Source organism: Salvelinus fontinalis, chromosome 5, assembly GCF_029448725.1.
Source record: "Salvelinus fontinalis isolate EN_2023a chromosome 5, ASM2944872v1, whole genome shotgun sequence".
Taxonomy (NCBI): domain Eukaryota; kingdom Metazoa; phylum Chordata; class Actinopteri; order Salmoniformes; family Salmonidae; genus Salvelinus; species Salvelinus fontinalis.
Window position 1 is genome coordinate 25,547,124 of NC_074669.1, and position 24,804 is coordinate 25,571,927.

The 24,804-nt window shown below is 43.9% G+C and overlaps 2 protein-coding genes across 4 annotated transcripts in view; one reads left to right on the forward strand and one right to left on the reverse strand.

Annotated features, from left to right (window-relative positions):
- The window catches only part of LOC129855386 (sec1 family domain-containing protein 2-like), a 180,891-nt gene extending 160,939 nt beyond the window's left edge, over positions 1 to 19,952 (reverse strand). The window contains exons 1-3 of the mRNA XM_055923002.1: positions 18,981 to 19,952; positions 18,565 to 18,733; positions 935 to 1,062 (exon numbers count right to left, since the gene is read on the reverse strand). Coding sequence (XP_055778977.1) covers positions 935 to 1,062; positions 18,565 to 18,733; positions 18,981 to 19,890 — 1,207 coding nt within the window. The 5' untranslated portion in view covers positions 19,891 to 19,952. The remainder of the gene's footprint in view (positions 1 to 934; positions 1,063 to 18,564; positions 18,734 to 18,980) is intronic.
- A 370-nt stretch (positions 19,953 to 20,322) lies between these two features.
- The window catches only part of fip1l1a (FIP1 like 1a (S. cerevisiae)), a 47,805-nt gene continuing 43,323 nt past the window's right edge, over positions 20,323 to 24,804 (forward strand). For all 3 annotated transcript variants that reach the window (XM_055923006.1, XM_055923008.1, XM_055923007.1), the window contains exons 1-4: positions 20,323 to 20,742; positions 21,071 to 21,110; positions 22,361 to 22,415; positions 22,622 to 22,728. In XM_055923006.1, the coding sequence (XP_055778981.1) occupies positions 20,676 to 20,742; positions 21,071 to 21,110; positions 22,361 to 22,415; positions 22,622 to 22,728 (269 nt within the window). In that variant the 5' untranslated portion in view covers positions 20,323 to 20,675. The remainder of the gene's footprint in view (positions 20,743 to 21,070; positions 21,111 to 22,360; positions 22,416 to 22,621; positions 22,729 to 24,804) is intronic.

Genomic DNA, 24,804 nt, shown 5'->3' on the forward strand with positions numbered 1-24,804 from the left:
CAAGAAAAAGAATATCAGAATCTGCAAAATATGTTTTTAGCCTCAGTATAGGCCATAAATGAAGAATTTTGGTTTGCATTAATTAAACTTTGATAAATAATGCATTGCAAACACCTCAACAAGTTAAGTTGCTCAATTAGAGTAAACACATTTTGTATTGGAATATGCATAGACTTTTTAAATCATTCAAAAAATTATATATGCGTCATTCACATATATTTTTTTATTTTATTTAACTAGGCAAGTCAGTTAAGAACACATTATTATTTACAATGACGGCCTACAGGGGAACAGTGGGTTAACTGCCTTGTTCAGGGGCAGAATGACAGATTTTTACCTTGTCAGCTCGGTGATTCGATCTAGCAACCTTTCGATTACTGGCCCAATGCTCTAACAAACAACAAAGGTATTCAGGAGCTCTGTCTGTCTGTGTCTGTGTGTCTGTGTGTCTGTGTGTGTGTGTGTGTGTGTGTGTGTGTGTGTGTGTGTGTGTGTGTGTGTGTCAGAAAACCAACATGTGGTTCAGATTCCCTCTGTGGCCACATGGGCAAATAAACACAGACGCAGTGACCACAGCTCTCTGTAGGTGGCGCTGTGTCTCTTTGTTGAAACAGCAGGGCACTGCCCTCTCCACCCCCCCCCCCCCCCCCCCTCTCTCTATCACTCATTCTCTCTATCAACATATTGTCATTTTTCCCTCAACGTCATACCTTCCAAATTCTGAGTTTGACTATATATTATAATAATCTAATTATGTGTTTACTCACAGCAATCATTTCCCCTCTGTTATTAATTATTCAGCCATAGATCAGACAGTGTCTGTGCATTCTGTGGCATTGTGATTTGGGTATACGTGTATTTGGAGAGTGCCAATAGTGAGTGTGGTCAGTGTATGTCTGTGTATAATGGTTGATGTGTCCTGGCCCTTCCTTACCCAGACTCATCTTGATTGGCAGATTCTCCTTGCTGGCAGCCTCCACCAGCTGTCTACGAACCTCCATCACTGCCTCCTTCTGCTTACTGGCCAGCATGGTTTCCCATAGCAACCTGGCCGTGGACGACCTGAGAGGTAGAGGGCAGACACACATCAGTAAAGCTTCTACTGGACAAATACTCTCAACATGTCTATTGCCACACAGAGGTGAACACAAATACCGGTAAACAGACACACGCAGACATGTAGACATATGTACTACCTGCATTTATCCTTTTTTGCACTGGACTCTACACACACACACAGAACATTGGCTCGGTACTGGTACTCCCTGCATATAGCCAAGTTATTATTACTTGTTATTCACTGTGTAATTATTCCTCCTGTCACTATTTACGTTTACTATTTAATTGTGTATCTTTAACTCTGCATTTTAGAAAAGTTACCCTTAAGTAAGCATTTCACTGTTAGTCTACACCGGTTGTTTAAGAAGCATGTGACAAATAAGATCACTCACTCTCTTGTGTACACACACACACACAGACACACACACACGCACACACACGCACACCATGAATATGACCGATTGCGCGTCCTGTAGGTTGGGGATCCTGGCAGTGGAGGCTGCTGAGGGGAGGACGGCTCATAATAATGGCTGGAATGGAGTGGTATCAACCACATGGAAACCATTCCAGCCATTGATACCATTCCATTGACTCCATTCCAGCCATTATTATGAGCCGTCCTCCCCTCAGCAGCCTCCACTGGATGCTGTGTACTAAGGGGGCGTTCATTCCCCTGTTGCACCACTCACAGGAAAAAACACTACTTTCCCAACATCCCTAAACGCTGCCGATGTGTCAACATTCCCCGGAGCAGTCTTTCCCAACATCTCCAGAACCTCTCAAAACCACAACCTGGACCGAGGGGCCATCTGTAGCTCCACCATAACCTTTCCCTCTATTTCCACCAGGTCAAGAATAAGAACTGTTATCATCTGCCATAAGCAATAACATGAGCTTCAAGCGTTTCCCCGGAAAAATCCAAAAGGGTGTTGAACGCATCTCATTATCATGACCCACAGCGAGGTCGACACTGTGTCTTATACAGGGGCTCTGCAACGGAACCAACGTCATATTTCATCTCTCTATTTCTCCCTCTCGCCGTCTTTAAGAGACGTGTCAGTGTTTGGTTCTATAAAAAGGCCACCAAATGCCATGGCAGAGCCTCTGCACTGTTCTGTTGGGTTTGTCCCCAGTGTGTCTGTGACCTTCAGTCGGGCGTGTGCATACTTCCGATGAGCATGTGAACACCAGAGAGGAAGGAGTTCAGTCGGGCGTGTGCATACTTCTGATGAGCATGTGAACACCAGAGAGGGAGGAGTTCAGTCGGGCGTGTGCATACTTCTGATGAGCATGTGAACACCAGAGAGGGAGGAGTTCAGTCGGGCGTGTGCATACTTCTGATGAGCATGTAAACACCAGAGAGGGAGGAGTTCAGTCGGGCGTGTGCATACTTCCGATGAGCATGTGAACACCAGAGAGGGAGGAGTTCAGTCGGGCGTGTGCATACTTCTGATGAGCATGTGAACACCAGAGAGGGAGGAGTTCAGTCGGGCGTGTGCATAATTCTGATGAGCATGTGAACACCAGAGGGAGGAGTTCAGTCGGGCGTGTGCATACTTCTGATGAGCATGTGAACACCAGAGAGGGAGGAGTTCAGTCGGGCGTGTGCATACTTCTGATGAGCATGTTAACACCAGAGAGGGAGGAGTTCAGTCGGGCGTGTGCATACGTCTGATGAGCATGTGAACACCAGAGAGGGAGGAGTTCGGGGACTAACTCAGGACTAAAGACAGGAAACAACAGTGTTAGAAAGGTTAGATCCTTTATACGCTGATAGAAGGATGAAGGAGAGAGGAAGAGAGAGAAAGAAAGAACCAAAGAAAAGGGGGAGGGGGGGGGGGTTGCTGACACGGATCCCAAATGTTAAAATCTACTCTGTTTTTCTTTTTCGTCTCTTTTTTCTCACTCCTTTTCCTCTCTCTCTGGTTCTCTGTCTCTCTGTCTAACTGCTGCCATGTGTTTAATATCAGATGGAATCGGTTCCAGAGCGAGCCTGGGCCTGGACTGGGGCTGGATGGGGAGAAAGAGGGGCTCACATTGGGCCGCACGCCATCTTCACACAGAAAATGAGACAAAGGCAAGAGAACAGAGCTCGACTGAACCAGAGACACTGCTCTTCCACAAAGAGAACAGCTATAATGGAATATTAGAAGTCACACAGCCAGATAAACGTTTGGTTTACTTCACTGTCACTGTGATGATGAATGTTGGTGGGAAGAATTTTACAAAACGTTCAACAAACTTTCTGAAAAGCATGACCGAGAAATTGGTGTCATTTATCGAGTATTTTCCTCAGGAAGACGCACATCATGGGCTTAGCTGTGTGCTGAGGCGGAGGGGCTGTAACGATTAAGCGTGTCGTAAGCGGACACATAGTTAGCGTGGTTAAAATGCCAGGGCTGTGACCTGGCCATATGTGTGTACGCATGCTTGTGTGTGGGTCCTAATGTGTACCGTTTGTGTAAGTGTGTGTGAGAGATATCGAGAGAGTTAGAGAGAGAGTTAGAGAGAGTGAGAGAGAGAGGTAGAGAGAGAGAGAGAGAGAGAGAGTGTTAGAGAGAGAGTGAGAGAGAGAGAGCACATAAGCCTGTATTTCCTTGTGGGTTCCAGGAAGACAAGAGTTCTTATAAAGGGGTAGAAAGAGGGGGGGTTGAGGAGGTATGGTTGTAATTTGCCCCCCCCCCCCCTCTCTCTGCCCCTCTCCCCTGGTGTTTTCTCCAGGCCGTTTGGTCAGACGGGGCGGGGGTGAGGTTTTTACTGGCAGGGTGTGAGACAAGGCTCCATAACCAGCCGGTCTTGTTGAGTAACTGCTCTACTATGGACAGGGTGCTGGGGGCCATGGAGTGCGTGCGTCTGACCTCCTGCATGTGTGTGTGTGTGTGTGTGTGTGTGTGTGTGTGTGTGTGTGTGTGTGTGTGTGTGTGTGTGTGTGTGTGTGTGTGTGAGGGCGAACTCCAGTGTGGCTCTCTTCTAGAAGTGTCTATTCTAAACCTTAAGGGGGCACTCTTGCCCCTCCTGTAGACTGTGTACCCCTGCTAACTTGCCCAGTCAGTCTGACTGGATAAACAATGCGTGGGTGTGTCTACATGTGTGTGTGTCTCCAAACTAAATTCCACCAGATGTGTAATGACTGTTACGCCATTAAGAGATAGGCATGAGTTAACGTATCCACACACAAACAATGCACGCAACACACACACACACACGCACACACACACTATTTACTATTCAATTCAATTCAAGGGGCTTTATTGGCATGGGAAACATATGTTAACATTACCAAAGCAAGTGAAGTAGATAATGTACAAAAGTGAAATTAACAATAAAAATGATCAGTAAACATTACACTCACAGAAGTTCAAAAAGAATAAAGACATTACAAATGTCATTTTATGTATACATACAGTGCTGTAACGATGTGCAAATGGTTAAAGTACAAAATAGAAAATAAATAAACATAAATATGGGTTGTATTTACAATGGTGTTTGTTCTTCACTGGTTGCCCTTTTCTTGTGGCAACAGTTAATAGGTCTGAGGGTGGAGGAGTGGTTCCTGGAAGCTTGTGATGCAGCAGTAAAGAATGGGTCTGACCATTTGGGTCCAAGTCTAGTAGTCACGCATTCAGACACATAGACCCACTTAATATAAACCAGGTACGTGTATGCTTTTGAAGTGGTTCAGAAATTAGGTAGATTTCCAACAGTTTCCACAGCTTGTTTGTAGAATAACTTCAGTCCTAATCAAAGTCTCTATCAAATGGAATGAACCCCAAAACCAGATTCTGGCTCCACCCAGCACACATATAAACACAATACAGAAACCTAGCAATAAAACCACAGGAAGGCACAGCCTCTTAGCAGGACAGGATCTCCCTTTAAAAGTCTGTAGTGAGTGGAGAATAAATGATCCACTTGACCAGAGAGACTACTCAAAGAGTCAAGCAACAGCTCTGCATCCCCAGTTAGCCAAGTACATAAAATACAGAATGAAATACAATCAGGACATGCCTCAATGAGAAGCAGAGCAGCTGATGCAGAAGTTATCAGGGTAGCATTAGTTAATCTAATCATTGACAGCATTTGCTATTGGACGCTGTATTAGATACTGTTGTCAGTCACACAACCAGGATGCAGTTAGCAGCCAAAAGATGAGCAACAAGCTAACAAACTAATTTGCTCGCTAAGAGCCAGCCACAGACCTTGACCATTCCACAGCGAGTGGAGTGTGTCCTTCTGCGGAAGTGTTACAAAGAGAGAAGAACACGGTGGATCCCTGTCAACACACCAGAATACCACAGGACATCAGGCCTGGTCTGGTTTGTCTGTCCTGGCAGGAGAGACCACAAACTGGATTCCTGAACAGAACCAGAGGAGAGAGAGACAGGGAAAGCAGAAGAGGAATGGTTTGAATGGATATTAAAAGGCCGATGATGAGACAAGGCAAAGGGAGGAAGATGGAGACGTCAATAAGAGGAATCCAAGTAGAGTGAATCTGCTTATCTCTCTCTCTTTCTCTCCGTCCCTCCCTCCTCATGTGTCATGTTAGCTTACCCCACTTCAAATGCTGGCTGGCAGCAGGGGCTCTTTGAAGGAATCGCACCAGGGAGGAAGGAGAGAGGGAGGAGACTTCTAGAGGGGATGAAGAGAGTAGTCTTTTGAAATATACTCTCATAACAAATCAACCCTGAGATTTCATCTAACAATCCCAGCGCAGATGCAGAATTATCTACCAATCAGTGTTTTATCACTCAAAACTATTTTTTAGGAGCCTCTATAAACTCAAATAATTGACAACAATATTTTGTATTATTTCAGAGATACGTCTTTTATAACCGGTCTTATCATTTCAGTCTTCAAAATAAATTGTTGGCTTAGAAGGGCTGGGAACAAAACAGAACAGTCCGAGCAGCTGATAAATAACTCCGTTCTGGTAAGAGGAATCTACTGGAAGAATGACAAGAGACTCAAGGCTTCTCAATGGGATGTCCTAATCGTCTTCTACACAACAGTGGTAGCAGAGGAGAAAAAGTGAGGAGGAAGACATTGAATAAATGGATGGAGAGCTCACAGCTGTATCACGACACAAGCTGGGACAGGTGTTTCCCTCCAAATTCCTAATCAGATTCAGGACATGATAATGCTGTTTTCTGAGGGGGCACTTCCTCTTCCTGTGACATATGAGAGAACCAACCCTCCACCTCCTTCTGCTGTGCCCCAACTCTGTTCTATTTCTGACCACTACCGCCTCCCACTACACTGGCCACTTGTTACAGGATTGGCCTCTGTCAGCTCTATATCACTGGGAGAAGGCGATACTCTTCATCTCTCATTCTTAAGATAGGAAAAGAAGGGCAGGTAAGATTGGGAGTCCAATAGGGTGGAGCACAATTGGACCAGCGTTGTCCGGGTTAGGGTTTGGCCGGGGTAGGCCGTCATTGCAAATGAGAATTTGTTCTTAACTGACTTGCCTAGTTAAATAAACGTTATAAAAAATATAAAAAATAAAAAATAAATAAAAAGATGTCTGGGCCCTCCAACACACGTGGTAGGAGAGACACGCCAATCATCAACTTCAACACTTAGGACACCTATGAGACTCTCCTCTGTAGTCGTGTTATGTTGCATGCTAATTGTGCCAGGCATCATTATTAGCCAGCCCCAAACTGGATTAGTAAGCTCCCTATAGCTGGCCCTGACCCAGCTCTATGAGTTTTAGGGGATCAGATGTGGAGCAGGGTTAAAATCAGGCCTGTAGGGACAACAGGAAGACCCCCTCCAGAGACTCTTTCTTACTACAATCCAGTGGTCAACATTGCTTCGGATTCTCCTCCTCATATAGCTTGCTGCTCAAATAAATCCACAACTCATACAAGAATAATAACACACCCTTAGGAAAATAAGCCTTGCCGGGTGTGTGTGATGGAGCTGAACAATATAGTTTTGACAGGCTCAGAATTAGCAAAGCTGTCACTATAGGAAACCCAGATGATGGGTGTGGCCAGATGATGGGTGTAGCCTTTAAACTCACAGTGGGGTAAGCTACACAGGCCATAGCCATGTCTCTCCTTTCATTATCATTTGTTCTTCCTCTCCGCACACTTTCCTATCCCTGTTCTTCCCATGTCTTTCACATGCAGCTGCCACAGAAATAATTGTGTGTTTTCTTTCTTTTCACTCTCTGCTTTCCCAGCCCGTACAGAAATAGGTGTGTTTTCCCTCGTTCCTGTTGGCAGGCAGAGTCTGGTCTGCTGGTCTAGAGATGAGGAGGTGGCAGACTCATTGTGTTTTCTCACGGCAGGGTGCGGTTGGGTGCTTTTTTTCTGAGGCTTGTCTCAAGGCTCGGCAGCACTTGGACCAGAACATCTTGGCCACCCGCACAGACCTCTCCCTCTACCCGCCTGTCTGCCCACCACAGGACCAGGGTCCAGGGTACCAAGTTAGTGGTTGATGGTTTCAGTGTGAGACAGGGGAAATATAGCTCCCTGGGCCAAGAGAGTTCATATGTCCCATAGAGGATCAAAGAGCACCAACCTGAATACCAGCCAAGCACAGCGCATTACACAGGGTGGCCTGGAGGGTACCTGATCTCTCACACAAATGCACGCACAGTTGCACACGCACACACACAAATCTCACCAGCACAAACACTCTGTCATCATCACACACTCTCGGGTCATTCCACCGCAAAAAGCACAAGAAAGAGTTTTGGGCTTGTAGGAAAAATCTTCATATGAGAATTGTACGATAATGATAGACCTCTCAGCGAGCTGCCATTTGTTGGACTATTCAAAGACTTGGGTTGAAGCATTAGGTTGCTAAGAGAAGGACAAAGTGAATTGCTTTCATGGAGGACTGGCTTGACATGTGAGGATGATCACACAATTTTTTTTCATCATGCGCAAAAGCTTTTGGTTTTCTACCCAAAGTAAGTAAGAAAATGTTGTGATCCATTTAATAAACACAAAAGACCAGCAAAATGGATAAAAGGTTGTGACAATAGCAGGAACAGCGGCATCTAGTGTGCAAAACCTGGTACTTCCACACTAATTAATTGCGAAAATGCAATAGACTTCAATGGCTAATTTCTCTGAACACGGAGGGTGGGAAAAAACAATCACCAGATTTACAGGGAATACATTACATATGATGAAGAAGCAATACTCCAAGCTGAAGCTCCATACTAATTGTCCGACATAGAACTCAGGCTAGGGTTAGGGTTGAGATTTCATGTCAGACTCTCCCAATTGTAGTACTGCTTGGAGGTATCACACTGCGCTGCTCGTTCACACTGCTCATTGGTAAGTGTTTTGGCTCACTGCCCTGCAATTTACTGCTTGTTTCTACAGCACCAACTTGCTGGTTGGTAAACTCCCGCATGTATAGTGTATGTGCAGCCAGGATCCATACAGTGAGCAAGTCCTCCGCTTTCTCTGTTTTCCGTACTGATGTGTGACTCGGGTGTGTGTTTCTTGTGTGGGCTGTATTTACGAACTCACTTTAGCTCATAGCCCACTAGTAAATTCCTGTCAAGAAGAGAGACACCGAAGCCCAGCTAGCCTAGCTAGCCTGTAGTTTCAAATGGAGGTAGCTAACGAACGTTTTCAACGCTGCAGGAGCTGTGTTTATTTTTGCTCTATTCTGGAAAAATGTGGACTGTCCGGACGTTCAATGTAGCAACTGTTGGCTTGCAGAGGACTACAGGGGAAAAGTGGATACTCTTAGCAAACAAGTATAGAACTTACACACGCTACTAGGGAATCCACGCCTGCCTACTTTCTCTTTCTCTTCTACTCCAATAGCTGGATGCCGCTGTCCCGTCTCTCTACAGTCGACTGGCCGGTGCTCTGCAGTGATCCCTCCACGAAGGGGTACCCCTTCCCTGGAGAACGGAGTTAGCAGGATGCTTCTGGATGACTTAGTGGATGTTCCTATTCTTGACCCTACCAACCAGCCATGAAGGCACGTCAGTCGCCATGGAAGTTGACAGCAGCGGCCTTTGGCAATAGGGGCCTCCCTTGCTGTGGTAAGCCTGGAATGGACACAGACTTCTTCACTGGGGCCTTCCGCTTCGTGATCGGATTCGGAGGTACCTGCACTTTCGTCCTCTGTTCTGTCTCCCTCTGGTTTAGATCTTCAGAGCTCGCCCCTGATAGGGCCATGATGACGTCTGAGATTCCGCCCCCTTCATCAGCCACGATGGATTCTACAGCTGGCTCGGGTCCATCAGGCCCCACCTCCCATCGGTCCTCCAGGTATCTCCTAAACAACTTGAGGCAAAAGAATGCCAGACCTCCTCAACCATTTCACCAGCCGTCATCATCGGCAGGGCCTAATATTGTGTATAAGAGGTCATACAAGAAGTTTGGTAGTGATTCCTACTGTATGTTGAAGACTGTGCTATGTAACCAGGAGCAACCAGACCCTGCACTTGACACATTTATGAAATTGCTTATTCCAGTTGCTAATAAGCATGCAGCCATTAAGTAAATTACTGTAAACTGTTCAATCCCTGTGGATTAATGAGGAATTGAAAAAGTGTATGGTTGATAGGGATGAGGGAATAGGAATGGCAAATAAGTCTGGCTGCACATCCAATTGGCAAATGTAACGCAAATTGAGAAATTGTGACTAAACTTAACAAAAAGAAGAAGAAACTGTACTATGAAACAAAGATAAATGATATAAAGAATGATAGTTAAAAGCTTTGGAGCACCTTAAATACAATTTTGGGCAAAAGGCAAATTTGGCCTAATCGTTCATTGAATCAGATGGCTCATTCATCACAAAACACCACTGATATTGCCAACTACTTTAATGACATGCCACGCACAAATTCTGAACCCACTGTCCACCTCCATGACCAAATTATGAAAGACAAGCATTGTAATTTTTAATTCCATAAAGTAAGTGTGGAAGAGGTGAAAGAAGAAATGTTGTCTATCAACAATGGCAAGCCACCTGGGTCTGACAACATGGATGGAAAATGACTGAGGATGATAGCGGAAGATACTGCCACTCCTATTTGCCATCTCTTCAATCTAAGCCTACAGGAAGTGTGTTGCCTCAGGCCTCAGGAGGGAAGCACATGTCATTCCGCTACCCAAGAACAGCAAAGCACCCTTTACTGGCTCAAACAGCCGACCAATAAGCCTGTTACCAACCCTTAGTAAACTTTTGGAAAAAAGTGTGGGTTTGACCAGATACAATGCTATTTCACAGTAAACAAATTAAGAACAGCTTTTCAGTATGCTAATAGGATAGTATTAAACATATAGGGCACTTACACAAATGACTAATGATTGGCTGAGAGAAATTGATAATAAAAAGATTGTGGGAGTTGTTTTGTTAGACTTCAGTGCAATTTTTGACATTATCGCTCATAATCTGCTGCTGGAAAATCTTATGTGTTAGGGCTTCACATCCCCTTCTATATTGTGGATCGACATTTACCTGCCTAACAGAATAGAGGGTGTTATTTTTATCTTCTTTTTTACACCTTTATTTAACTAGGCAAGTCAGTTAAGAACAAATTTTTATTTTCAATGATGGCCTAGGAACAGTGGGTTACCTGCCTTGTTCAGGGGCAGAACAAATTCTTATTTTCAATGACGGCCTAGGAACAGTGGGTTAACTGCCTTGTTCAGGGGCAGAACAATGTTGTCAGCTCGGGGATTCAATCTAGCAACCTTTCGGTTACTAGTCCAACGCTCTAACCACTAGGCTACCTGCTGCCCCTGCCTTTAATGGAAGCCTCTCCAACATAATCCTGGTAGTCAGGCATTCCCCAGGGTAGTATTCTAGGACCCTTACTTTTTTCAATCTTTACTAATGACCTGCACTGGTTCTAAGTAAAGTCTGTGTGTCTATGTATGCTGATGGCTCAACGCTACACACATCAGCTACCACAGCAAGTGAAATCACTGCAAGACTTAACAAAGCGCTGCAGTCAATTTCAGAATGGGTGGCAAGAAATAAGTTAGTTCTAAAAAATAAATAAAAAGCATTCTATTTGGGACAAATATATCACTAAACCTCAACTAAATCTTGTAATGAATAATGTGGAAATTGAGTTGAGGACACTAAACTGCTTGGAGTAACACTGGATTGTAAACTGTCATGGTCAAAACATATTGATGCAACAGTAGTTAAAATTGGGAGAGGTCTGTCCATAATAAAGTGTTGCTCTGCCTTCTTAAAAACAAGGCAGTTCCTACAGACCCTAGTTTTGTCGCACCTGGACTACTGTCGTGTGGTCAGGTGCCACAAAGAGGGACTTAGGAAAATTGCAATAGGCCCAGAATAGGGCAGCACGGCTGGCCCTTAAATGTACACAGAGAGCTAATATTAATAAAATGCATGTCAACCTCTCCTGGCTCAAAGTAGAGGAGGGATTGACTTCATCACTACTTGTATTTGTGAGAAGTATTGACATGTTGAATACACCGAGCTGTCTGTTTAAACTACTAGCACACAGCTCAGACACTCATACATGCCCCAAAGGACATGCCACCAGAGGTCTCTTCACAGTTCCAAAGTCCAGAACAGACTATGGGAGGCGCAGATTACTACATAGAGCCATTACATGGAACTCTAATCCACATCAAGTAAATTCATGCAAGCATTAAAATCGGATTTTTAAAAAATACATCAAAATACATCTTATGGAACAACGGGGACTGTGGAGAGACACACACACACAGGCACAGACACATACACACGATAACCTACACACTATACACACATGTACACATGGATTTTGTGTTGTAGATGTGGTAGTAGAGTAGTGGCCTAAGGGCACATAGTTAATGTGTTGTGAAATGTAATTTTTAATAGTATATAACTGCCTTCATTTTGCTGGAACCCAGGAAACAGCTAATGGCAGCAGCTAATGGGGATCCATAATAAATACAGATACAAATAGAGAACTGTTTACTGGTTGTTGGGGTGGGATTGGCGTGGGTGTGGGGGGTCCGTGGGTGGCATTTGAATATGCATTGGATTCGTCATGTCTTAATAATAGGAAGAAGTTTGTTTCAGGGTACTATTGAATATTATGCAAATCCTAAACATTTAAAAGGGCCAATTTGGGTGCAATCAATTAGCTTAATTTCTCAGCGCTCAAATAAAATGTTAAAAAAATAATGTTGCAGGAATGCTAATCTTATCTGTTTCTAACTACAGAAACTTCTGAACAATCTGTGATGGTGAGCGTCATGGCTTGCAGAAGTTACATGGAACTACTCTCTCAACATCACCACATTCAGCCTACTCTCATCAAAAAAGAAAGGAACTTTAATACATAGCAAACCTAAATGCATACATGTGTAGGCACACATACACCGAGTGTACAAAACATTAAGAACACCTGCTCTTTCCATGACAGACTGACCAGGTGAAAGCTATGATCCTTTATTGATGTCACTTGTTAAATCCACTTCAAATCAGTGTAGATGAAGGGGAGGAGACTGGTTAAAGAACAATGTTTAACCCTTCAGACATACACAATGTGCCAGTGAGGGTGAATGAGCAAAACAAAACATTTGCTGTGTGTATCAAGAATGGTCCACCACCCAAAGGACATCCAGCCAACTTGACACAACTGTGGGAAGCATTGAAGTCAACATGGGCCAGCATCCCTGTGGAACGCTTTTGACACCTTGTAGAGGCTGCATCACATCCGGCTGTGTAAGGGAGTCCCATAGGGCGGCGCACAATTGGCCGAGCGTCGTCCTGGTTTGACCGGGGTAGGCCGTCATTGTAAATGAGAACTTGTTCTTAACTGACTTAGACTCCATGCCCTGACAAATTGAGACTGTTCTGAGGGCAAAAGCGGCTGCAACTCAAAAGTAGGAAGGTATTCCTAATGTTTTGTACACTACATGTATATTATAAACCTCCACACACACTAGACTTGCAGACTGTAGAGAGAATCTGGGCTCCCTCTGGTATGAGCAGGAAAAACACATTTAGAGCCCAGGCTGGTGGGGAAGCTAAAATCAACGACCACCCACAGCAGCCTTAAACATAGTGATGTAAAAAAATATCCTGAATTACGAAAGTGAAATATCAAGCAATAAAATAGCAAATTAGGACCCCAACCTACTGTTTAAAGCTTTAAATACCGGGCTCATAATAAAGCCAAACAAAACACACTCTGGGAGGAACCTCATAATACAGCCAATCATACTGTGTAGCCTGGCTGGGCCACATAACCAACTAAGCATAAGAATTCATACGGTACCGTATCATATGAACGAGTATATACAGCCAAACTATTAAGAATTGATCCCAAACCTTCCGTCAATTAATCAAAACAGGTGCAGCCCTATGTATCCAGTATAGACGAACACATTTCAACTTTAGACCAACACATTTTCAGTTCACTCCATAGTGTACAAATGTTCTATCAGTGTGTAAAATGGGTCAGGAGCTCCAGGTGCGTTACTTTTTTGTGTCTGGGCTGCGCTTCAATCTCCTAAACAGCTGTGATAAGAGTCAACTGGCCCATCTGCTCTGAGATAGGGAAGGCAATAACGAGCCTGCTGGCCCACATCACACACTCACCCCCTAAAGGCACCAAGGCCCCCGGCTGGAAGATCATCCTATTATTGCTATCTCCACTCCACTCTGTGTGTGTTTCTGTCTGCCTCTGTGTGTGTGTGTGTGTGTGTTTCTGTCTGCCTCTGTGTGTGTGTGTGTGTGTGTGTGTGTGTGTGTGTGTGTGTGTGTGTGTGTGTGTGTGTGTGTGTGCGTGCGTGCGTGCGTGCGTGCGTGCGTGCGTGCGTGCGTGCGTGCGTGCATGTGAGAGAGAGAGAGAGAGAGAGAGAGAGAAAGCTGATCCCATCCTTACCGACTGCTCTCTGCGATAAGACATTTGGCTCCGAGGCTCTCTGATGAAAGTCTGAATGTAGATAAAGTGATAGCAAAGGATATGATACTCTCTAATACCTTCTAGCACCACCTAAGGTCTGCTGCCCAATCCAGTTCAACACCTTGCAGCCTGACGGCGCTGGAGATGGCTGCCGTTTTACGGTCTCCTAACCAAATGTACTATTGTGTGTTTTTTCGCGTTATTTGTAACTTATTTTGTACATAATGTTTCTGCAACTGTCTCTTATGACCGAAAAGAGCTTCTAGATATCAGGACAGCGATTACTCACCTCGTACTGGAAGAAGATTTTATCTTTGACAAGTCGGACGCAAAGGATTTACCTCTGACACCCGAAAAGGTCCCAGTCAATCGCAGGAGAAAGAGGCGGAGATATCGGGGACGTAGGTCTGGGTACCTTGTAAGGATTAGATGGCGAGTGGGTAATCTACCTTTGCTGTCGTTCCTATTAGCCAATGTACAATCATTGGATAACAAAATAAACAAACTACGAGCATGTATATCCTACCAACGGGACATTAAAAACTGTAAAATCTTATGTTTCACCGAGTCGTGGCTGAACGACGACGTGAAAAACATACAGCTGGCGGGATTTACACTTTTTCGGCAGGATGGAACAGCCGCCTCCAGTAAGACAAGGGTGGCGGTCTATGTATCTTTGTAAACAATAGCTGGTGCACGAAATCTAAGGAAGTCTCAAGGTTTTGCTCACCTAGAGAGAGTATCTCATGATAAGCTGTAGACCACACTACCTATCAAAGAGAGTTTTCATCTATATTCTTCGTAGCTGTCTATTTACCACCATAAACGAATGCTGGCACTAAGACAGCAGACAATGAGCTGTATAAGGCCATAAGCAAACGGGAAAACGCTCATCCAAAGGCGGCGCTCCTAGTGGCCAGGTACTTTAATGCAGGGAAACTTAAATCCGTTTTACCTCATTTCTACCAGCATGTTTAAATGTGCAACCATAGGAAGAGAAAAACTATTCTAGACCACCATTATTCCACACACAGTGATGCGTACAAAGCTCTCCCTCACCCTCCATTTGGCAAATCTGACCATAATTCTATCATCCTGATTCCAGCTTACAAGCAACAACTAAAGCAGGAAGCACCAATTACTAAGTCAAAAATGAAGTGGTCAGATAACGCAGATGCTAAGCTACAGGACTGATTTGCTAGCACATACTGGAATATGTTCTGGGATTCTTCCGACAGCATTGAGGAGTACACCACATCAGTCACTGGCTTCATCAATAAGTGCATCGATGACGTCGTCCCCAAAGTAACTGTACGTACATACCCCAACCAGAAGCCATGGAATACAGGCAACATCCGCACTGAGCTAAAGAGTAGCACTGCCGCTATGCATCAGCTGTTCTGAACGACTGTGTGATCTCGCCCTCCGTAGCCGATGTGAGCAAGACCGTTCACAAGGCCGCAGGGCCAGACAGATTACCAGGATGTGTACTCCAGAATGCTCTGACAAGTGTCTTCGCTGACATTTTCAACCTGTCTCTGACTGAGTCTGTAATACCAACATGTTTCAAGCAGACCACCATAGTCCCTGTGCCCAAGAACACTAAGGTAACCTGCCTAAATGACTACCGACTCGTAACACTCACGCCTGTAGCCATGACGTGCTTTGAAAGGCTGGTCATGGCTCACATCAACACCATTATCCCAGAAACCCTAGACCCACTCCAATTTGCATATCGCCCCAACAGATCCACAGTCAATGCACTCTATTGCACTCCACACTGCCCTTTCCCACCTGGACAAAAGGAACACCTATGTGAGAATGCTATTCATTGACTACTGCTCAGCGTTCAACACCATAGTGCCCACAAAGCTCATCACTAAGCTAAGAACCCTGGGACTAAACACCTCACTCTGCAACTGGATCCTGAACTTCCTGACGGGCCGCCCCCAGGTGGTAAGGATAGGTAACAACATATCTGTAACGCTGATCCTCAATACGGGGACCCCTCAGGGGTGCGTGCTCAGTCTCATCCTGTACTCCCTGTTCACTCATGACTACATGGCCAGGCACAACTCCAAAACCATCATTAAGTTTGCCGATGACACAACAGTGGTAGGCCTGATCCCCGACAACGATGAGACAGCCTATAAGGAGGAGGTCAGAGACCTGGCCATGTGGTGCCAGGATATAACTCTCCCTCAGCGTGATCAAGACAAAGGAGATGATTGTGGACTACAGCGAAAGGAGGACCGAGCACAACGGGGCTGTAGTGGTGTCCACATCACCAACAAACTATCATAGTCCAAATACACCTAGACAGTCGTGAAGAGGGCACGACAAAGCCTATTCCGCCTCAGGAGACTGAAAAGATTTGGCATGGGTCCTCAGATCCTCAAAAGGTTCTACAGCTGCACCATCGAGAGCATCCTGAATTGGTTGCATCACTGCCTGGTATGGCAACTGCTTGGCCTCTGACGACAAGGCACTAAAGAGGGTAGTGCGTACAGACCAGTACATCACTGGGGCCAAGCTTCCTGCCATCCAGGACCTCTATACCAGACGGTTTCAGAGGAAGGCCCTAAAAACTGTCAAAGTCTCCAGCCACCCTAGTCATAGACTGTTCTCTCTGCTAGCGCATGGCAAGCGGTACTGGAGCACCAAATCTAGGTCCAAAAGGCTTCTTAACAGCTTCTACCCTCAAGCCATAAGACTGCTGAACAGCTAATCAAATGGCTACCCAGACTATTTGCATTCCCCTCCACCCCCTCTTTTACACTGCTGCTACTCTGTTTACTATCTATGCATAGTCACTTTAACTTTACGTACATATTACCTTGACTAACCTGTGCCTCCGCACATTGACTCTGTACCTGTACCTGTACCCCGTATATAGCCTCCTACTGTTATTTTACTGCGGCTCTTTAATTATTTTTAACTTAACACTTATTTTTCTTAAAAACTGCATTGTTTGTTAAGGGCTTGTAAGTAAGCATTTCACTGTAAGGTCTACCTGTTCTGCACATGTGCAAATATTTTTTTTATTTGAGTTGTCCCTTTCCTAAATCCTCCTTTTTGGTTGTTAGAAAATATAGAAGGATGATTAACCTAGTAATCTCATGTCAGATGACTTTTGACACTGGTCCTCAAGTTTGAAGTAGGCTATATTTTCCAGACTCCATGAAGAGCCTCCCGAACCTCCAAATGATCAACACACAGGATTCGCTAATTGGAGCACACAGATTGAGTTGAGTACATCCACATAGTGAGAGCTCTGTGGGAATGTGCAGGTGCTTGGTATAGCCTACATGCTGCAGACCAAGCCCTTTCTCTTGTGGTCAGTGGGGCCTGTCCTACCCCCTGCTGTGCTCACATTAAATGCTACAGCACCCTCCCTGTCTAAGCTGCTCTTACCCAGCAGAACCAGCAGAACTGTTCCATTAGGACTGAACCTCCCACCCACTCAAACAAGGCCTTTTCCATTCCAGCTCCACCACCCACTGGCCAGGAGCTGGTGCCCACTCAGGCAAACACAAGAGTTAGACACACTGAAGAACAGAGCTGGCCATCTCATAGCCAATGAGAGAATTTTCAGGCAGAGGAAGAGTGGAACACATAACGCTAGGACTAATCCCTGCCATGTACTACAGCCTCACTGCAGGAAGCCAACACATGCATGCCCAATGTCCGGACTTGGAGGCACGCTCCACTGAACCGCTGGTACTTAAAGAGATACTTAAGGATTTTGGCAATGAAGGCCTTTATCTACTTCTGCAGTGTCAGATGAACTCGTGGATACCATTTGTATGTCTCCGAGTGCCGTTTGAAGGAAGTTGCTAACTAGCGCTAGCGCAATTGCTAACTAGTGCTAGCGCAATGACTAGAAGTACACAGTAACTGCTAGCATGCTAGTAGATACCATAGACTTTGAATTATTGCACTAACGCTAGTTAGCATTGGCTTGTGAAACTGACTTCCTTCACACTGGGTGCAGAGACATAAAAAGGTGTCCATGTGTTAATCTGACACTAGGGAAGTAGATAAAGGGCTTCATTGCCAAAATCCCGAAGTATGCCTTTAATGTCAGTCATGTGTTCCCCCATAAATGTAGAGGTAAGAGGGGAGAGGGAGAGATTATGAAAGAGAGAGATAATGACTGACCAAGACTCAGAGAACAATATTAGAGAGAAAGAGAGAGGGGAAGAGAGATTCAGCACAACAAGTAACACTGTTTTCACGCTTGTGGGCCAAGAGAAATTAACCTCAACATTAGAAACCTTGTTATACAGTAGACATGATAAATTAGAGCTTGGGTCATAAACATCAGAGCAGAATTACAGTCAGACTAACCCATAACCTTGGACAAAGGAAAGTAAATGGACAGAAACGCCACCAAATCAAACAAAATTCAGCTTAAAATTATGAGAAAATAAGATCAGATACAGCAGCATAATGACTACTGATCAGAGGTGACCTAGGTGAGAAAAACATACAGAACCCATTCTCTAGTCTTCGCCTTTTCTACATTAAACTACAACCCTCTTTAAATCCCCCCAAAAAGTGAACTATCTAACTGACTTTTCAACAATATTGTAATATTTTGCCTATAACTGTTCCAGCACAGATTTACTCACTGGGTCTGTGCCAGGCAGCCTGGAGCCAGGGTAGGTTGGGAGTCTGGGATGTGCTGCAGGTTAGTGAGCTCCTGCATGTCCACCTGAACATCAGTGGTGTGTCCTGGCAGAGGCTGCAGCACAGTCAAGATCTTCTCCACCAGGCTGTCACCATGGTGACCAGCAGCCCCTGAGGACGAGGACAAACATAGAGAAATGTAAACCAACAACATAGTCCAAGTAAACATAAACGCCTGTGTAAGTGGAATAGAATAGGGACTACGGAGGTGTCACAATAAAATACCCTTTCTGTTAGGACGGGAGGTGCAGCAAGATTATGTACTTGAGATGTGGGGAAAGTGTGCATGTGTGTTTGACTCTGCTGCATCTTGGCATGTTTATGAAAATCAGAAATTGTACAAGACTGTGACATGCACCTGTTAGATCCAGTGTCCTGTCGATGAAGACGATGGATGCTTTATTGGTGGCAGTCTTTCTGCGGCTTTTTGCTTGAGGATGGTTGGCCAGTTCCCCAGCGATAAGACGGCTCATTGGACCCACTGCAAAGCTCTCCTCCCGGGTGCTGGTGGACTCAAACATGCAATTAACCGCAGAGGCCAGGGTTTTAATTTCAATCTGCAGCTCCGGAGTAAGAGACTGCATGTCAACATCAGTCAAACTGACAAACCTCTTCTTCTCTGTTCGCTTTATATTGATGGTCTTGAGGTCCTGTGGCAACAGCGGGAACAGGTGCGCGAAGGTTGGCGTGAGAAGGAGCTGTGGTGACACCGGAGCGAAGACAACGGGCGCATGTATAACTTCAGCGGTGTAGTTCATGTCTCCCATCCACTCGCTCAGCTTCTCTTCAAACCGCTCGAACACAGGGTTCCCCTCTAATTCAGCAGTGACATTGTTAGCGAAGAGTTGTATAGAGTGGGCTACGGTGGTGAAAACAACACAATACTGAAAGTGACTGAGTCCAATAATGTCTTTGATAATGTCAGCTGTCCTCCCCTTCAGCAGAGTGCTCACCACAAACACAGCCTTTGGTTCGTTTTCACCACCGGCTTCGAAGCTTGAAAACTCTTTTAAATTCCGAGCCCCAGCCTCAAATACACTTGTAGCTCCACCGTTCCAATGAAGACTCTCAGCACACTTGTCGTCCATGAAAACAACAGCTTTCTTTACCTTTGACAACACTTTGTCCCACATCTGACCGGGGAAACACGTAAAGACCTCAATCGGTAACATTTTGAAAATGCAACCGTCGTTTAGACCGACCAAATATACAAGATTTCTATAAGATTGTGAGGTAGAAGTTATTTCAAAACAACAACACAAACACATGTGAGTCTCTTAATAGTGATGTGGCGTTCCACGTCGCGACAGATACACGTCATCATGCAGCTGCTGCGCCGGTTTCATCTAAGAATGTGTTGCATTTGCTATTTCTTACCCCCTAGCATATGTTATCATTGTCTATTTGTGTACCTTGTATGTATACAGACTATTCTACATTATTTTTTAAAAATAAACATTATATATATTTTTGCTACTTCTTACAAAACTGAAAGCAAATTAATTAGAGTTTCCTCATAATAGCTGTATACTATCCACACTACACAAAAATACATTTCTTTTTTGAGTAAATTGAAAAAAATGAACCATACATAAATACAGGTATGCTTGTCATGAGTTCAGAAACAAAGCAAGCTTGTTTGACCCTAACAAATACTGTACTACTTTATATAAGAAATTGAAACATTGTCACTCTCGAGACATACTGACCAATGGTAGAGTCCTGTTTCTTCCGACGTAGATTTACGTCGTGTATAGAAAGGTCCCTATAGAAACGTGTGTGGGTAAAGTAAACTGTCACTTTTTTTTTTTTACCATTAAGTTTTTTTTAACGTATGCTACCGAATACCGATAAGGTGACACGCCGTCCTATTCCGTTATTATTATTTTTTAAATACGCGTTATATGTAACAGTTTGACATTTGAATATCTGTTCTGTAAAAATCTCAAGTTTGGCGAAATAACTTGATTTTCAATTCGTTGTCAGTTATTGTATTTGATAGAATATCTGTCAAGTTGTGATTCACAGAAGAAGTGACTGGATTTGGGTAGACATGTCCGCAGAAATGGACAAAGCAACTGACGCAAGCGGGGGCGATGAAGACGAATGGTTATATGGAGGTATGCAAGTCAAAACAGATTTGTTGACACTATCTAGCGCATAAATAGTAACATGTTGTCCACTGTTCTGTGTTTGGCAAACTTGAAAGTACGTGAGCTAACAGTTCTGTTAGCTAGAAAGTTAACCACAACACCAGAAACAACACGTGCACCAGTTTACCACGTTGACATCGCAACAGCTGTTGGGGAGTTTTTTTTTTCTCTTGCTAAACCTAAGGAATTATTGAGTTCTGGCATTTACAGTAGATTTTTGGAGACTGTCATTTTGTCTGTTTAGGTTTTGAAGTGTGTGTATGATGCATATATGTATGATTCTTTTCTGTGATAGATGAGAGTGAGGAGAAAGCAGAGGAAGAGGCACCTAATAGGTACGTGACAGGTAAAACACCCACTGTTAAACTGTCTGTTTTACATAGCAGACAGTCACTTGGCTGTCTGTCCTATTCTGTCCTCAATTTACCACTTGCCTAGATCTCATATATGTACAGAGCATTCCTGCAAACCAGACCTACACCAGACTACACTGTTAAATTGTTCCTTTTGTAAAAGACTTATGTCCACATAAATTAGGTGTGTATATACTTGCAGCATAATACAAATATTGGACACACATCCACACATGATTTATTTATACCCCTCTTACACACTTTTTTTTGTGGCACTTACACAAATGACACCTGTTCAGCTTTCTACACGAATATATTAATCACGTGTCTATGTTATGCTGTTTGAGATTCACAACGTATAGCTACACTATTCACTCTTAGTCAACTTGTACTGGTTCTGCAAATCTGTTTTATTGCACTAATGATTCTTGTGTTAAAACCATTTTGACCGTGAGTGATAATTTACGACAGTAAGCAGTGAACTGATTTGAAATAAGATGGGCTAGCAGCAGCTTCATGCCCCATTAGGACCAATTTTTCTTTATTAATGAAGCGTTCAGATTGAATGCACTTTTCACTGCTCAATCATAATCCTTATCTCTGGGTTGTGTGTGTTTGACGCCACTGTGCAAGCAACGCCTGAAATATGCGGCCTGTCAAGTGGAACATTAAGAACAGTTTGGATGCTTGTTAAATCTGTGGCAGGGCAAGCACTTGTTTGTTTGAATGGGGTAAAGTGGATCTAAGCCATCATTAGATGGGGATTCTGATGGTTGCTGCATTGGGCTTCGTTAAAGCATATCGCCTCGGCGTAAATGCAGCATTATTCATCAATTAAGCTACAGTTACTTCACTTACAACACAGCCCTCAGAGAGAGAGAGAGTGTGTGTGTGTCACGCAACATGCCATGGGGAGCATGTTATCTAAATGATATCACATCTATCAAGCTCTGGTTCGCTTAAAGAAATTATGAAGAGAGTTGACCCTTTTCAGAATCAACATGGTCCAGCAGCTCAAAGAGAGACTATTACGTTACGTTCGGGATTCTTCAGGCAATAGGCTGTCATTTTACATGTATCCCTTTATAAGGAAATGTATTTAGTCTGCAGACAAGTGATATCCCTGTTTGCACATCTCTTAACTTTCCCCTTATTGTCTATTCTTCAAATGTTACAAAAGTCTCAGTTTAAGTAGACTTTGTGGTCTTAGTGATGTTGTGTTTTTTTCACAGTGCAAAGGCCCAGCCGACTGCTGAGGAGGTCCAGGAGAATGGAGTAGTGAAGCAGGTACCTACTGCTTAGGGTTATGGAGGAGTCAACCTGGGATAAACAACACCCTTCTGAACCTGACTCACCTGTTGGAATGGCAATCCATCATGGAATTCCCTCAGAACCAAACTTTCTACTTGGAATATTCCTCTTTAACTGTGTGTGTGATTCATATAAACATGCTTTTATGAATGTCTATTGTCTTTGTGTTTCTGTAATGTCAGGATACAGGCCAGGAAGATGAAGAAAGTGACAGTGACAGTGAGGATGATGATGACGTGTGTGTAACCATTGGCGATATAAAGACCGGAGGCTCATCTCAGCCTTTCAAGTGAGTATCTAGACAATAGCAAGGTGTTAACCTCTTAGATGTAAGGTCCCCTTTTTTGACCTGCGTGGTTCTTGTACCAGTTCCCACCTACATTTTCGCTTATAAAGCGATCTGTGGATACCGTAGATCAAAATGGCTTGCTTTGAGCGATAGCCCTGGTTCCCACGGACACAATAGTATTTCTGAGCCTGTGTGACGTAGGATGTGAAATCTGAAACCACTTGAAGCTGGGATGTCCCTCCTACCATTTAATTCGCTCTTCCGACTGTCCATCAACACCTGGCTATTTCCTATATTACAGTCACGGACAAAGCACATGCCTTCAATCATTACATCATAGCTCAGCAGGAGAGAGTGGTTTTATCATGGTAGCACATTCAGAGATCGATTTATAGCCATTAATCAAAAATAATTAATAGATTTTAAAAAGCACTTTCTGTTTGTCATAGATGGACAAGATTAATATGAGATGAAAGGCGAGTTCATAACGAGTTCAGGAAGTCAAGCTAGAGCTCCGTGAGACTTTCACAGCAACGTGGGCAGACGTTTTGATCAAGAGAGACCTTCAGAAAAATATGCAAATGTTCTCTAACACTAAACATACATATGTATTTTACAGTTATAAGGAAGGTGTAATTTTCTAATTTGATTTTGCTATATTTAGAAAGCATATACAGTTGAAGTCGGAAGTTTACATACACTTAGGTTGGAGTCATTAAAACTAATTTTTCAACCAATCCACAAATTTCTTGTTAACAAACTATAGTTTTGGCAAGTCGGTTAGGACATCTACTTTGTGCATGACACAAGTAATTTTTCCAACAATTGTTTACAGACACAGTGATTTATAAGTGAAATAATCTATCAAAATTCCAGTGGGTCAGAAGTTTACATACACTAGGTTGACTGTGCCTTTAAACAACATGGAAAATTCCAGAAAATTATGTCATGGCTTTAGAAGCTTCTGATAGGCTAATTGACATAATTTGAGTCAATTGGAGGTTTACCTGTGGATGTATTTCATTGCCTACCTTCAAACTCAGTGCCTCTTTGCTTGACATCATGGGAAAATCAAAAGAAATCAGCCAAGACCTCAGGGGGGAAAAAAGTGTAGACCTCCACAAGTCTGGTTCGTCCTTGGGAGCAATTTCCAAACGTTTGAAGGTAACACGTTCATCTGTACAAACAATGGTACGCAAGTATAAACACCATGGGACCACGCAGCCGTCTCACCGCTCAGGAAGGTAACACGTTCATCTGTACAAACAATGGTACGCAAGTATAAACACCATGGGACCACGCAGCCGTCTCACCGCTCAGGAAGGAGACACGTTCTGTCTCCTAGAGATGAACATACTTTGGTGTGAAAAGTGCAAATCAATCCCATAACAACAGGAAAGGAAACGGGTATTAAAAAGTATCTATATCCACAGTAAAATGAGTCCTATATCGATATAACCTGAAAGTCCGCTCAGCAAGGAAGAAGCCACTGCTCCAAAATCGCCATAAAGCCAGACTACGGTTTGCGACTACACATGGGGACAAAGATCATACTTTTTGGAGAAATGTCCTGAGGTCTGATGAAACAAAAACAGAACTGTTTAGTCATAATGACCATCATTATGTTTAAAGGAAAAAGGGGGAGGCTTGCAAGCCGAAGAACATCATCCCAACCGTGAAGCACGGGGGTGGCAGCATCATGTTGTGGGGGTGCTTAGCTGCAGGAGGGACTGGTGCACTTCATAAAATAGATGGCATCATGAGAAAAGGAAAATTATGTGGATATATTGACGCAATATCTCAAGACATCAGTCAGGAAGTTAAAGCTTGAACGCAAATGGATCTTACAAATGGACAATGACCCCAAGCATACTTCCAAAGTTGTGGCAAAATGGCTTAAGGACAACAAAGTCAAGGTATTGGAGTGGCCATCACAAAGCCCTGACCTCAATCCTATAGAAAATTTGTGGGCAGAACTGAAAATGCATGTGTGAGCAAGGAGGCCTACAAATCTGACTCGGTTACACCAGCTCTGTCAGGAGGAATGGGCCAAAATTCACCCACCTTATTGTGGGA